The sequence below is a fragment of the Thamnophis sirtalis genome, unplaced genomic scaffold (genome assembly GCF_051295495.1).
Source record: "Thamnophis sirtalis isolate CommonGarterSnake01/CBP01778 unplaced genomic scaffold, rThaSir2_p1.2 scaffold_9, whole genome shotgun sequence".
Taxonomy (NCBI): domain Eukaryota; kingdom Metazoa; phylum Chordata; class Lepidosauria; order Squamata; family Natricidae; genus Thamnophis; species Thamnophis sirtalis.
In genome coordinates this window covers 74,665,763-74,678,500 of record NW_028261389.1, presented here as the reverse complement: position 1 = coordinate 74,678,500, position 12,738 = coordinate 74,665,763, and the positions used below count along the sequence as shown (strand labels likewise).

The 12,738-nt window shown below is 41.5% G+C and overlaps 1 protein-coding gene across 1 annotated transcript in view; it reads left to right on the top strand.

Moving 5' to 3' along the window:
• CCDC146 (coiled-coil domain containing 146) overlaps positions 1-12,738 on the top strand; it is a 139,057-nt gene that overhangs the window by 55,153 nt on the left and 71,166 nt on the right. The window contains exons 3-4 of the mRNA XM_087722275.1: positions 9,055-9,137; positions 11,899-12,108. Coding sequence (XP_087578401.1) covers positions 9,055-9,137; positions 11,899-12,108 — 293 coding nt within the window. The remainder of the gene's footprint in view (positions 1-9,054; positions 9,138-11,898; positions 12,109-12,738) is intronic.

Genomic DNA, 12,738 nt, shown 5'->3' with positions numbered 1-12,738 from the left:
GAAGAGAGAGAGAGAGACAGGGAAATCACACAAACTCTCATGCTGTTCAGCTTTTGTCCACGTAAGCAATATTCATCAGGATACACACAGATGTAGATCATAAGATTCCCTCCCCCTCCAACCCCACCACCCACCTTCCCTTCTCACTCATATTTTAATCTGGATTTGATTGCTCTTCTTTGGGGCAAATCAAAACAGCCTGGATTTCTTCTTTAGGAGTCATTGATGTTAAACCAGGAGGGGGAGAAAAAAAAATCTCTTTTTTCTCCCCCCTGGCCCTTTTTAAAAAATATTGTATCTAATTGTATAGAAGCTGCAATCGGGATCCCTTTTCCGCTTTCCTGTTTTGTGAAGTAAAATGCCCCCATGCTCCAGACTGACTCTCATCCCGGGGTCTGTCTGTCTGTCTGTCTGTCTGTCTGTCTGTCTGTCTGTCTCTCTCTCTCTCTCTCTCTCTCTCTCTGTGTGTGCGTGCATGTATACTCTCTTTCTCTTTCTCTCTTTCTCTCTCTCTCTCTCTCTCTCTCTTTCTCTTTGTGTGTGCATGCATGCATACTCTCTTTCTCTCTCTCTCTTTCTCTTTCTCTTTCTCTCTCTCTCTCTCTCTCTTTCTCTTTCTCTTTCTCTTTGTGTGTGCGTGCATGCATACTTTTTCGGTCCTTTTCCCAGCCACACAATATCCATTTTTTGAAGCACATCTGAATCCCAACTCTCACCAGTTCAGCGATTGCAGGAAATACAATACAATAATACAATACAATACAATACAATAGGGATCTTGGAGTCCTAGTGGACAACCATTTAAATATGAGCCAGCCGTGTGCAGCAGCTGCCAAAAAAGCCAACACAGTTCTAGGCTGCATAAACAGAGGGATAGAATCAAGATCACGTGAAGTGTTAATACCAAGAAGCAATGGGTGGAAACTAATCAAGGAGAGAAGCAACTTAGAACTGAGGCTTACTCTGTGGTCTTACCAGATGTTTCTCAGAACTACTTGTCCTGAGTGAGATATCTTCTATTTGCAACTGTGCGCTTCATGTGAGTAAACCTGGAAGACTTCATATCTAAGCAGAGATAGAATAGAATAGAATACAATACAATCGCCAATGGCAGAGTTGGAAGGGACCTTGGAGGTCTTCTAGTCCAACCCCCTGCCTAATCAGGAAACCCTATACCATTTCAGACAAATGGCTATCCAACATCTTCTTAAAGACTTCCAGTGTTGGAGCATTCACAACTTCTGGAAGGAACTTCTGTTCCACTGATTCATTGTTCTAACTGTCAGGAAATTTCTCCTCAGTTCTAGGTTGCTTCTCTCCTTGATTAGTTTCCACCCATTGCGCCATACAAGCACAATAATGATTGTGCTTGTATTTCAAATGTCTGTTTGCTTTCCTAATGATCCTTGATGCAGAATTTGCCTTTTTGCGTTAGTTTAGATGCAGAAAATGGGAGGGGAGGGAATTGAGGAAAGTTAAAGATTTTGAGAACCAGGGAGAAGATCTTGAGAGGAATCAGCAAGAACAGTTATAAAAGCAAAATTTAGGATTTATCATCCTAAATAAGCCTGTGAAACAAGATAGCAATAGCAATACCACTTCGATTTATATTCCGTTTCACAGTGCTTTATGACACATTGGTTTGCAATGTCAGCCTCTTGCCCCCAACAACCTGCTACCTCATTTTACCAACCTTGGAAGGAGGGAAGGCTGAGTCAATCATGATGGAGTCGGGCTTGAACTCCCGGCTGTGGGCAGAGTTTGTCGACATTTATATTGTGTGTGAACAGAGTTGGTTCTGGGTATCATTCATATTAATTCAATTCACCATAACAATATTAGTAATCTCTATCACATTTCTCAAATTTAAGTAGTCCTTATTATATTATTCAAACATATATATTCAAAAAATGATTAACTCCTCCTCTTTATCTCTACCTTCATCCATATCTCCCTTGTTCTTTCTAAACATTACTCTATTATATATAAACAAATTTAACAAAGTTTCATTTATATTGATCCAGTTTACGCTAACATTGTTAATAATCTCAATCACATTTATCAAGTTTATATAATCCTCCTTATATTATTTATACATCTCCCCTTTAATACTTCGATTTTTATCCATTTTTCCATTTTAATCCAATTCACAATAACAGTATGAACAAATTTAACTTGATATCATTCCCTGCAATACTGCATTCTAACCACTGTGCCACCACAGTTATTCAAAAGAAGTTCAGGCAGTATCCTCTGATTAATTGTGATATAAGAAGGAGAGAAGAGATAGAACAGAATCAGGGTTGCAAGATTCTGTTATTATAGAGTGAGTTTGATCTGGTGGTTAAGGCAACAAGCTAGTAACTGGGAGACTGTGAGTTCTTGTACTGCCTGAACCATGAAAGTCAGGTGAGTGACTTTGGGCCAATCACCAGGGACAGTGAGTTGTAGTTCTGGAAATATGAAATATAAGTTTATGATGGGCATGGTAATAACCCTCCATTGTGACACAGAGGACGGTGGAATAGTGGAATTTTATTAGCCGTAATGCATGTTGCCAAAATTGACATTTGTGAGTCTTTGATTGCCCAAGTGGGATGCGGTGGAAATTGGTCATCAGCACACATAAGTAGTCCTCACAACAGTTCATTAGTGGCCATTCGATAGCAATAATAATAATAATAACAACAACAACAACAACAACAACATGTATGATCACATACTCAGCTGCTGTAAAAAAATCGTGCAGACTGATTATAAATTGCGGCACAATTCAGTAGCACAAATGATCCATTGGAATTTGTGCAAAAATTATAATATTAAAACAGCAACAAACTGGTGGGAACATCAGCCTGAAAAAGTCACCGAAAATCAGATGGTCAAGATCTTGTGGGATTTCCGTATACAAACCGACAAAATACTGGCGCATAATACACCAGACATCACACTGGTTGAGAAAAATAAGGTCACAATCATAGACATCGCAATACCAGGTGATAGCAGGGTCGCCGAGAAGGAACATAAAAAAATTGCAAGATACCAGGACTTAAAAATCGAAATTCAACGACTATGGCACAAACCAGCAGTGGTAATTCCAGTGGTAATTGGCACACTGGGTGCTATACCAAAAGCACTGGAATTACATTTAAAACAGTTAAAAATTGACAAAATCACCATCAGTCAAATGCAAAAAGCCGCACTGCTTGGATCTGCACGCATATTACAAAAATACGTTACGACGTCCTAGGCCCCTGGGTGGGGCCCGACTAGTAACCAATGCCAAATCCGGCGAAACAACTGGCCGCTGTGATACAATTGTGTAATAATAGCACTTAGACTTACCGGTATATACTGCTTTGCAGTGCTTTGCAGACCTCTATAAGCGGTTTACAGAGTCAGCCTCTTGCCCCAAACAATCTGGGTTCCCATTTTACCCACTTCGGAAGGACGGAAGGCTGAGTCAACCATGATCCTGGTGAGATTCGATCTGCCAACTACAGGCAGCCGGCAGTCAGCAGAAGTAGCCTGCAGTCCTGCACTCTCACCACTAATCAATTCAAAATTACAACAGCACTGAAAAAAGTGACTGATGACCATTTTTCACACTTACGACCATTGACAATGTTATTTACACTGGGATGCTTGACAGCTGCTTCATATTTATGATGGTTGCAGTGTCCCAGGGTCATGTAATCCCTGTTTTGTGACCTTTTGACTAGCAAAGTCAATGAGGAAGCCAGATTCACTTAACAACTATGTTATAAATTTAACAACTTCAGTGAATCACTTTACAATGGTGGCAAGAAAGGTCGTAAAATGGGGCAAAGTCCACTTAACACATTTCTCACTTAGCAACATAAATACAGGTAGTCCTTGAGTTACAACCTCAATTGAGCCCCAAATTTATGTTGCTAAGCGAAACATTTGTTAAGTGAATTTTGCCCCATTGTACAACCTTTACTGTCAAAGTTGTTAAGTGCATCACTGCAGTTGTTAAGTTAGTAACACGGTTGTTAAGTGAATCTGACCCCATTGGCCAGAAGTTCACAGAAGTTGATCTCATGACTGCAGGACATTGCAACCCTCATAAATTCGAACCAGTTGCCAATTTTGAACATGTAACCACAGAGATGCTGCAATGGTCGTAATTGTGGAAAACAATAAGTTGGTTTTTTTCAATGCCGTTGTAACTTAATAGTGACTAAGTGAACTCTTGTAAGTTGAGGACTGCCTATACTGGGCTCAAATGTTGTCATAAGTCGAGGACTACCTGTATAATAGAAAGCAAGCATATTTGCAAAAGGAGACCCACTGTTTCAATGCCAGAAGTCACTGTGGGAAAATAAAATGCTTTATATACAGTGATTGCTCCAGGGTAAAATTGCTATTCTTCAGATTTTAAAGTATGTAATAAAAGCATATAAGACATTAATAAAATCAGCCTTTGAACCCTTGGAATGGCAATATAGTCCCATTAAAAAAAAAAATTCTGGAGAACTAGCGGAAAATTACAGACCATTTATCTTATCATTTATTTTGAAATGATACAAATTCTGCTGAATAAGGATCAACAGGCTTCTTTAAAGGCAAGGTTTTTCTCATCAAGCTTACCGACTAGCCAATCATTGTTTGAACTCATAACTACATTGCGACGAAGTTTGGCAGCAAAGATTCCCGAGCAGATTTCATAGGTGTGGAATAAGAGTAATAATCCGATTAATTGATAATTTGTTGAACTAGATAAGAAATGGTCAGTTTTCAGTGAAAGGGTGGAGGTCTTCCAAGATTTTTAGTAGTTCTTTCAATTGGTTAATTATCTGGAAATATATTGAGGTGACATTGGGCGCTATCTAACAAGATGAAATTCAATGGGGGGAAAAGTAAGGTTCTACATTTATGTCAGAAAAACAAAATGCACAGGTACAGTATAGGTGGCACCTTGCTCAATAGTAGTAACTGTGAGAGGGATCTTGGAGTCCTAGTGGACAATCATTGAAATATGAGCCAGCCATGTGCAGCAGCTGCCAAAAAAGCCAACACAATTCTAGGCTGCATAAACAGAGGGATAGAATCAAAATCACGTGAAGAGTTAATACCACTTTTTAATGCCTTGGTAAGGCCACACTTGGAATACGGCATTCAGTTTTGGTCCCCACGATGTAAAAAAGATGCTGAGACCCTAGAAAGAGTGCAGAGAAGAGCAACAAAGATGATTAAGGGACTGGAGGCTAAAACATATGAAGAACGGTTGCAGGAACTGGGCATGTCTAGTTTGATGAAAAGAAGGACTAGGGGAGACATGATAGCAGTCTTCCAATATCTCAGGGGTTGCCACAAAGAAGAGGGAGTCAAGCTATTCTCCAAAGCACCTGAAGGCAGAACAAGAAGCAATGGGTGGAAACTAATCAAGGAGAGAAGCAACTTAGAACTGAGGAGAAATTTCCCGACAGTTAGAACAATTAATCAGTGGAACAACCTGCCTCTAGAAGTTGTGAATGCTCCAACACTGGAAGTTTTTAAGAAGATGTCGGATAATCATTTGTCTGAGATGGTGTAGGGTTTCCTGCCCAAGCAGGGGGTTGGACTAGAAGACCTCCAAGGTTCCTTCCAACTCTGTTATTCTATTCTATCTATTCTATTTCTTGACCAATTGAAAAACTCCCTTCTTTTTATTTCTGAAATATTTGCAAATATGTTATTAAAATGTTCACTGAAACCTCCAAAATATATATTCAACACAGTGAAAAATTGAGGCATCTTCACCATATCATCCCATTGTTTTTCATTATTCTTGCTGAGTCAACAAATTTGACATATTCGATAGTTAGTTCTCGGCTTACAACAATTCATTTAGTGACTGTTCAAAGTTACCTCACCGAAAAGTGACTTATGACCATTTTTTCACATTGACAACCCCAGGGTCATGTGATCAAAATTCAGATTCCTTGGTAATTGATTCATATTTATGACCGTTGCCGTTTTTGGATATATTTTTTTTACAAGCCAATGGGGATTCACTTAACAACCGTGCTACTAGCTTAAACAACTGAAGTGATTCACTTAAGAACTGTAGCAAGAAAGGTGGTAAAATGGGACCAAATTCTCTTAACCGTCTCGTTTAGCATCAGAAATTTTGAGCGCAGTTGCGGTCATAAGTTGGAGACAACCTGTACAAGACCTAAGGATGCTTTTAACAGTAAAGATGGAATTCTTTTTCAGGTCCCTCTCATTAGTTTTCATGTTATATAACTTGGGTACCATTTGAATTCCGAAATGGCCTGACTAATCTTATATTTTTTCAAAAAACTGCAGTCCAATTTTGCCCGTAGATGATAACATTACGGCGTAACTAAACTTCTAGAAAGGAATTCCTGTTTTGATTCGATGAGTCATTTTCAAGACCGGGATTTATAATGCCACTGGTCAAATACCAAGCATTCTCAAAAATCATTTCATATACTGCATATTAGGCTCTAAGACTCCTGTCTTGTTCTGTTGACATATCCCCGGAGAAACTGTTGTTTAAAAAGTGCTGCGAAATGATTAATTCCTGACCAAAGGCCACATTCTGAACTTCTGACTCAGGCAGGAAATACTCTGGCTTGTAATGTTCCCGTTGCTATGTACATGGATCCGGTTATATTTACGCAATGCTGCATTCGTTTCTCTCTAGAAAACTCATGATAATGATGACATTGCTGGGGAACCCATATTCAACTCCATTCAAATTCTGGCCTAAACATTGGAGCATATTTTAATAAATCTGTCACTAGTTCAGGCCATGTATTAGCAACTAGCCCCATGATGTGCCCCAGGTGGCACGAGAGGAGCCCTCTCTGCGAGCATGTGAGCCGTCACCCCAGCCAGCTACACTGCACGAGGGTCTCTGCCGGCCAGATGATTTTTGGGCTTCTGCTGTGCATGCGCAGGGGGTGGGGTGCATGCGGGAGACGTGCGTGCATGCATGGGATTTGGGGGCGGCCAAGGAAGAGCCAAGGTGGCTCAGTGGTTAAATGCAGCACTGCAGGCTACTGCTAGATCAGCAGTTCAGCGGTTCAAATCTCACCGGCTCAGGGTTGACTCAGCCTTCCATCCTTCCGAGGTGGGTAAAATGAGGACCCAGATTGTTGGGGGCGATATGCTGACTCTCTGTAAACCGCTTAGAGAGGGCTGAAAGCCCTATGAAGCGGTATATAAGTCTACTGTTATTGCCCCCCTGCACCCCATTTTTGGTCCCAGGAGACTTTAGGCTCAAAACATGAGCAGGGGAAGGTGGGAGGGGTAGTCGCGCACGCATGTGCAGGGAAGGTGGGGGCGCAGGGGGTGTCATGCACGGTGTGTGTGTGTGTCACATTGCATTATAGGTGTGGGCACACGCCAGTGGTGGGTTGCAGGCGGTATGTCCTGGTACAGGCATACGGGAGCCTGCCCGGAGCACCGGATACCGTTCCGGTATGGTGCTCCAGAGAGCCCGCCTGCCCGCCGGAGCTCCTTACTGGTCTTTTAAGCCTTTGGTGGTTCCGTGCATGGCGCATACAGTGCCTGGTGCTATGCTCCACTGAGCAGCTGGAGCATCGTGGAGGCTCGCATAGGCGATAAGATGCCTGCACATGCTGTGTGTGTGTGTGCACTCACGCTGCGCGCATCCATGTGGATGCCGCCGGGCTGGTTCCAACCGTATCAGTTGGAACGGGATCCAGAACCCACCACTGGCACACACGTGTGCACTTTTGCTCACGCACGCTTTTGGCGCACGATGACAAAAAGGTTAGCCATTATGCCTGTTGCTGCTGATTCATGTATAGGTAGTCCTTGTCTTACAACTGTTTCTTACTGACCGTTCAAACTTGGAATGGCACTGAAAAAAGTGACTTACGACTGTTTTTCACATTTACAAGCATTGCAGCATTCCCCACCGTCACATGATCAAAATCCAGAGGTTTGGCCAATGATTCATATTTGTGACGGTCGTAGTGTCCCTTTTTGTGACCTTCTAACAAGGTTGTAAAATGGGTCAAAGCTCATTTCACAAATGTCTCACTTAGCAACAGAACTTTGGGGTTCAGTTGCGGTCGTATCTCGAGGATTACCTGTAGTCCTTGACGGACAACCATTCGCTTAAAGTTACAACAGCACTGAAAAAGGGACGTGACCGGTCCTCACACCTATGACCATCACAGCATCCTCAAGAGTCCTGTAATCAAAATTTGGGTGCTCCATCTAGGACTGGTGAATAATTTTCTAGCGAGGTTAACTGCAGATATGACTATTGTTTACAAACAAGGTACATTGAAAAAAAGAAAAAATACCATGTGCAACTTGTCTTTTTTCAAAAATAATATACAGGCAGTCCTCGATTTACGACTACAGCTGAGCCCCAAATTTCTGTGGCTAAGTGAGACATTTGTTAAGTGAGTTTTGCCCCATTTTACGAACTTTCTTGGCACAGTCGCTAAGTGAATCACTGCAGTTGATAAATTAGTAATCTGTTGTTAAGGGAACCTGGCTTTCCCAGGCACTCTACTTGTCAAAAGGTCGCAAAAGCAGATCACACAACCCCAGGACATGGCAACCGTCATAAATATGAATAAATTGCCAAGCGCCTGGATTTTGATCATGTGGCCATAGAGATGTTGTTATGGTCGTAAATGTGAAAAAGGGTTGTCGGCCACTTTTGTTCAGTGCCGTTGTAACGGTCACTAAACTATCTACCTGTAGTTTCAATCTTGATGCTCCCTTTGATTTCACCAGCGTTCTATCAACAATGTGGTGTATCCTTTGAAATTTAGCCAGCTGTTTATAAAGATTGAGTGTTTATTATTTTACGAATACTCTTGTATATTAATGGTTGGATTTGCTTAATTTTTTAAAATGATAATTTTGTGATCTTCTAGAAGCTGTGAACCAAGCATACAGTTATGTATTGATTAATTGTCCATTGCAAAATATAACTCAACTATAATTTATTTAGGTATTGTCTTAAAGTTGGTAAATTTCCTATATGGTTGACTTAACAATTTCACTAGTGTCTCTCTGTCTCTTGCGATTTCATAGCTGTTTTATGAGGGAAAAATCCCTGGAACCAGATTGGCTGAGTTGAAAGCAAAATATGTCCTGTTACATGATACTCTAGTAAGGTAAGCCTCTCATATTTACTGTGCGTATGTATGTATGTATGTGTGTATGTATGTATGTATGTATGTGCGTATGTATGTATGTGTGTATGTGTATATATATATATATATATATATATATATATATATATATATATATATATATATATATATATATATATATATATATATATATATATTATATATATATATATATATATATATATATATATATATATGTTATATTTGTGCTGATAAATAAATAAAGGGAGACTAGGTCTATTTCAAGCTATTTAGCTCTCATCAGCTAGCCATACCCTTGCTGGGAATCGAGCCTGTGCTCTATTGCCTCTTAGGCAGATGTGTTAACCATTGAGCTACAGAGCTCGACTCCTTATCAGCCAGGCCAGGGTGAAAGGTATATATTTAAAGTCACAACCCCTGGTATGCCCAAATATGGGAGGAAGATCACTACTTCCATTCTCTGTCCTTTGGCTCGTCACAAGAGACCATCCAGGCAGAAACCCAATATTTTTTACTGTTGCCTTTTTGTTACATTTGTTATATTTGTACAGAGAATGGAAGTGTGACCTTCCTCCCATATTTGGGCATACCAGGGGTTGTGACTTTAAATATATATATATATATATATGTTTCAGTAATTACTTAAAAACTGTGTTTCAACCTTATTGAAGTTTATTGACCTTTACAATATTGTGTAACTTAGTTATTGTGTTTTGTATATTGTCACCTAGGGTGAACCAGATAACTATAGCTTTATTTTTAAAAAACTCTTTAACTAATCAATTTTAGAATTCACTGTAGTATACCTTTATTCCAGTACAAATTTAGTGCAGGGTACAAAGTCAATAGTTTTATATCTGTGTTGCATACATGATAAACTAAAAACAGCTTTAAAATATATTGAGAATAAGTCCTCTTTACTCCTTGAAGGAACGATACTCAGAGGTACAGGATACTCTGTTTCCCTGAAAATAAGACCTCCCCGGATAATAAGCTCAATCGGGCTTTTGAGCGCATGCGCTAAAAATAAGTCCTCCCCAGAAAATAAGCCCTCCCCAAAATAGTGCAACACAGTAGCAGCAATGAGGTGACCACGCTTGTTAAGTCCTCGGACTTCTGACCTGGGCTGAGCCGAGTTGCGCTGATTGGTTCCAGCGCACCGCAGGACAGGCACACTGAAGGTAGCCGCGGATTGGCTCACCGCCTCTTGCACCTCAAAAATAATAAGACCTCCCCGAAAATAAGACCAAGTGCTTATTTCGGGGGGGGGTTCAAAAGAAAATAAGACCCTGTCTTATTTTCGGGGAAACACGGTAGTAAATGCAAATAGTTTATAAAGGGAAATAGTTTCAGAAGCTTTGATTTGTCTGACTTCAGAAAGAGTTTTTAATGTGTATCTTTTTAACATTGCAAAATTTAGCATTCCTCTGCTTTAAAACGATGAGTCAGAGGAAAAAGGTTTTTTTCTCTCTCTCATGGAAACCTGTTTTTTATTGTATTTTTGGCATTAGGGAAAAGCATGGTGCCTTGGTACCTTGGTTTTCCCCTGCTTTGAAACTCATCAAATTTGGTACTCAATGTATTTTTTTACCTGAAAATTTTGTCCCCATTACTCATTATTTATTTGTTTGGTACATGACGTACAGACTAAACGTATTGCTTCTCAGCTGCCTTGTGATTCACTACATTATTCCTTACAGGGGGGAAATTCAGGGGGGAAATGCTACTGGTTCAGGTCAGTTTGTCCGAACCAGTAGTAAAAAATGCTACTGGTTGGCAGAACCGGTAGTAAAAAAATACTAAAAAAAGTTTAAAAAAAAACCCCACGTTCCGACGATTGTATGTGTCACAGCTGAACTTTGGAACTTTTTAAAAAAAACTTTTAAAGGATTTTTTTTACTACAGGTTCTCCGGAAATGTGGGTGTATATGTGTGTGTGTGTGTGTGTGTGTGTGTGTGTGTGTGTGTGTCCATTTTTGCTCCCAGCAGGCTTCCCTGAGGCCTGCTAGGCCAAAAATGAGGGATGGGGGGTGCTGAGAAAAAGAAAGAAAGAAAGAAAGAAAGAAGGAAGGAAGGAAGGAAGGAAGGAAGGAAGGAAGGAAAGAAAAAGAGAGGGAAGGAGGGAGGGAGGAGGGAAAAGGAGAGGAAGGAAGGACTACAAACCTGGAACTAGAAGCAGCTTCAGAAGATAATCCAGGGCTGGAAGGGACCTGGAGGTCATCTAGTCCAGCCCTACTCCAGCAGGACATTGTGTGTTTCTACCTTTTGATCCCCCAGTTACATAGCAATAGCAATAGCAGTTCGACTTATATACCGCTTCATAGGGCTTTCAGCCCTCTCTAAGCGGTTTACAGAGTCAGCATAATGCCCCCAACAATCCAGGTCCTCATTTTACCCACCTCGGAAGGATGGAAGGCTGAGTCAACCCTGAGCCGGTGAGATTTGAACCGCCGAACTGCAGTTAGCAGTTAGCTGAAGTGGCCTGCAATACTGCACTCTAACCACTGTGCCACCTCGGCTCTACATGACTACATAGCCACGCCCACCCAGTCACATGACCCCACCCCAAGCCATGCCCACCAAGCCACACCCACAGAACCGGTAGTAAAAAAAAAAAAGATTTCACCACTGGAAAAATCGTTTGGTACTCTTAGTTTTTGGTACTCAATGCGCTCTACCGGAGCCAATTAGCCACCAGGACCGATGAATTCTTCAATAGAGCGTATCTGTTGGATTAAAATAAAACCCGGTTTTATTCTAGTTTACAGGAATCGGAGATTCAGCTGCTGCAGGATGCCAAACGTTTCTCGGTGAAGCTGGAAGAGCAGCAGCAGGAGCTTGAGAAAGCCGAGGAGTTTCCAGAAGGCGCCACCTCCGAGGTCTCCAAACTGAGGCAGCAGTACCTGAGATACTTCAACGAGTACAACGCCATTCAAGAGAGAGAGTTTGAAATCCAGTATAGGCTGACTAGGTAGGTATAACATTTGGCCCACTGCCTTTTTCACAAAACTCCACCGAGGGTTTCTTCCAGACTGCCAGGTAAGTAGAAAGAAGAAGGGAGAATTCAGCTGCCCCTCGACTTACAATTGAGGCCGGCGTTTCTGTGTTTAAGCGATAGCATTGTTACGACTCTCCCGGCCACAGCTGTTAAGCGATTTGCCACGCTTGTTCAGTTAGGAACGTGGTTGTTAAGTGAATCAGGCTTCCCCATTGACTTCGCCCATCAGAAGCTCGCAACAGGGGACACAGGGACTGTCCTGAATAGGAGTCAGTGGCCAAGTGTCTGAATTCCGATCACATGACCGTGGGAATGATGTAACGGTGGTAAGTGTGAAAAAAACAGTCATAAGTCAGTTTTTCCAGGGCTGTTGTAACTTCGAATGGTCATTCACCATGGAGAGGAAGAGAGGGGAGAACCGAAGAAGAGGAAGAGGAGAGAGGGAGAGGAGGGGAGGAGGAAAAGGGAGAGAGAGGGAAGAGGAGGGTGAGGAGAGAGGAAAGGAAGAGAAGAGAGGAGAAAGGGGAGAGGAGAGGAAGAGGGGAGGGGTGAGGAAGAGAAGAGAGGAGAGAGAAGAGGGGGGAGGAGGAGAGGGGAGAGAGA